Source organism: Sardina pilchardus, chromosome 12 (assembly GCF_963854185.1).
Source record: "Sardina pilchardus chromosome 12, fSarPil1.1, whole genome shotgun sequence".
Classification (NCBI taxonomy): domain Eukaryota; kingdom Metazoa; phylum Chordata; class Actinopteri; order Clupeiformes; family Clupeidae; genus Sardina; species Sardina pilchardus.
This window is the reverse complement of record NC_085005.1, coordinates 26,899,287-26,901,786: the sequence shown is the minus strand read 5'-3', so window position 1 is coordinate 26,901,786 and position 2,500 is coordinate 26,899,287. Positions and strand designations below refer to the sequence as shown.

At 48.3% G+C, this 2,500-nt stretch overlaps 1 protein-coding gene across 1 annotated transcript in view; it reads left to right on the top strand.

Moving 5' to 3' along the window:
• atad2b (ATPase family AAA domain containing 2B) overlaps positions 1 to 2,500 on the top strand; it is a 105,883-nt gene that overhangs the window by 38,320 nt on the left and 65,063 nt on the right. Inside the window, exon 20 of the mRNA XM_062550365.1 lies at positions 296 to 431. Coding sequence (XP_062406349.1) covers positions 296 to 431 — 136 coding nt within the window. The remainder of the gene's footprint in view (positions 1 to 295; positions 432 to 2,500) is intronic.

The following is a 2,500-nucleotide window of genomic DNA, read 5'->3' as shown; positions in this document are numbered from 1 at the left end:
GTGTGTGTGTGTGTGTGTGTGTGTGTGTGTGTGTGTGTGTGTGTGTGTGCGCCTTCATTCAAAGTTGTAAGGAGATTGAATGCACCATCTGTCTTTTTTTCTCTTTTTTCGATGTGTATTCCAGGTGAAGTGAATCTTTAGTGTGGTGTGTTTGTGTGCATGTGTGTTAATTTGTGTGTAAATGTGTGTTAACCCGGTTGTCTTCAGCTTCAATCATGCGCGAGGAGATGTTGTGTATGTGTGTCTGTGAGTGTGTGATAACGTGTGTCATTGTGTGTGTGTGTGTGTGTTCCAGGTAAAGTCCATCTTCAGTCGTGCGCGCGGGGAAGTGGTGTGTGTGAGTCCAAGCGGAGACGAGGAACGCAGGAAGTTCTTCGGTGACCTCATCCTGGTGCAGGCTGCCCAGGCTCCGCCCCGGCGCAGGAACACAGGTGAGCTAAGACCGTGTGTGTGTGTGTGTGTGTGTGTGTGTGTGTGTGTGTGTGTTGTGTGTTGTGTGTTGTGTGTTGTGTGTTGTGTGTTGTGTGTTGTGTGTTGTGTGTTGTGTGTTGTGTGTTGTGTGTTGTGTGGTGTGTGTGTGCGCACTGGGTTGGGTGGCAGAGTTGAGACTTGTGAGGTCGAGTCTCATCACAGGACCCTAAGGACACCTGACCAGAGGAGTGGTGTGTGTGTGTGTGGTGGGTTGAGTTAGCAGGGCTGATACCTCCATCACAGCAGAGCCAAGGCACCAAGGTCACTCTAGGTTCTCTACAAACTGTACAAACGGAGTTGGCAGGCAGACAGACAGACATGGGGCCTTTAGGAGAAGAGGTACAGGAGGAGCACTAGGACCCAGCAGACTCTACCCTGTGGTTGTTTTCCCAGCAACAGACTGAGAGGCCTGTGGGCAGTACAGTTTTGATCCATCCTTCAGTGCTGTGCAGAACAGTGGAAGTTTTTGCTGTTGGAAGTAGCCCTAGGACCCTGTGGAGCTGAGTCAGCAGGCAGACATTGCCTGCAGGTTTTGGGGAACGGGGGAGGAGAGATGGTACCAGGGGGAAACGCAAGGACCTCAGAACACTCCACACACATCCAGGTCTCATGGGCTGCGTGCTGTGACGCTGTGGAGTTTGTACTGTTTCTGCTGTTCTTCACAGCTTGCTCAAGGTGCACTAGGACCCTGCGGAGTTGAGTCAGCAGCACAAACAGGCGGGCACCGTATGCAGGTATTGGACAGGCACATCTAGAGGTGCGCTCTGGGATGTGGAGTTTGGAGCTGTTCTTCAGAGCTTAGGGAATGTAGTGGGGAAGTTCCAGTGGATTGGTTCCTTAGGCTAGGGGTTCTCAAACTTTTCCAACCTGCCCCCCCCAACTGTGCATGTGAATGACTCATCCTGCTTTGAACAGGTTGTGTTGCATTTTAAGCACCATCAGTTTGTGAAAACCTGTGCAGCACAAGTGACTGATCTAACTCATTTTCTAGAGAAATTAGTTTTTATTGAGCATCCGAGAGTTTGGGGATATTCTCACACACTACGCAGAGGGTTCAACCAGTCACTCTTCAGGCAAATAAGCTATCCTATTTCTAAAGCGAGATCTTGTACGCAGAGGGTTCAACCAGTCACTCCTCAGGTAAATAAGCTATTCCTTCCTATTTCTAAAGCGAGATCTTGTAGTCTAGTTGCGTTTCAAACAAATGCAGCTTCAAAAGACCATGGACATCAATTCCGATGTAAACAGCACAAGCCTGAATAGTGCAAATAACTCTCATCTGCAATCAAAACTATCTGCAGCCTATGACACAAATCTAATAGCCTAATGTCTGCTTTACTGTTGACGGCACAGTCTTTGAGATCCCAAATGATACATTTTAGTTTTTGGCCAAGTAAAAGCTGTCTGTTATTGTTTTTGAAATAGGCTGATTCGTATCCCCTTGTATTTTGCTGTGAGTGGAACCACTGCCTTTTCCTCTTGTTTCCTTGTTTTAAACAACCAACTACAGTTGAGTGGTACTGTAGGTATTTGCCTGTGGTTATTAAAGATGGGAGAAGTAGGTGAGCCCTTCAGAGAATTGGCTGGTGCCTTTGATTGATTGAGTAGAACCTGCACAACACACACACACACATACACACATACACACACACACACACACACACACACCATACGCACACACACATGTGCACACACACCACAGAGGGGGGAGTGTCTGTCCATATTCACCCATATATGGCAATGTTGTGATGTTGCAGAGAGAGAGAGAGAGAGGAGGAGAGAGAGAGAGAGAGAGAGAGGAGAGAGAGAGAGAGAGAGAGAGAGAGAGAGAGAGAGGAGAGAGAGAGAGAGAGAGAGAGAGAGAGAGAGAGTGAGAGAGAGAGAGAGAGAGAGAGAGATGAGAGAGAGAGAGAGAGAGAGAGAGAGAGAGAGAGAGCTGAAGAATGCAACCGACGTGCATGGAGAGAGAAGAGAGAGAGAGAGAGAGAGAGAGAGAGAGAGAGAGAGGAGAGGAGAGCTGAAATTGGCC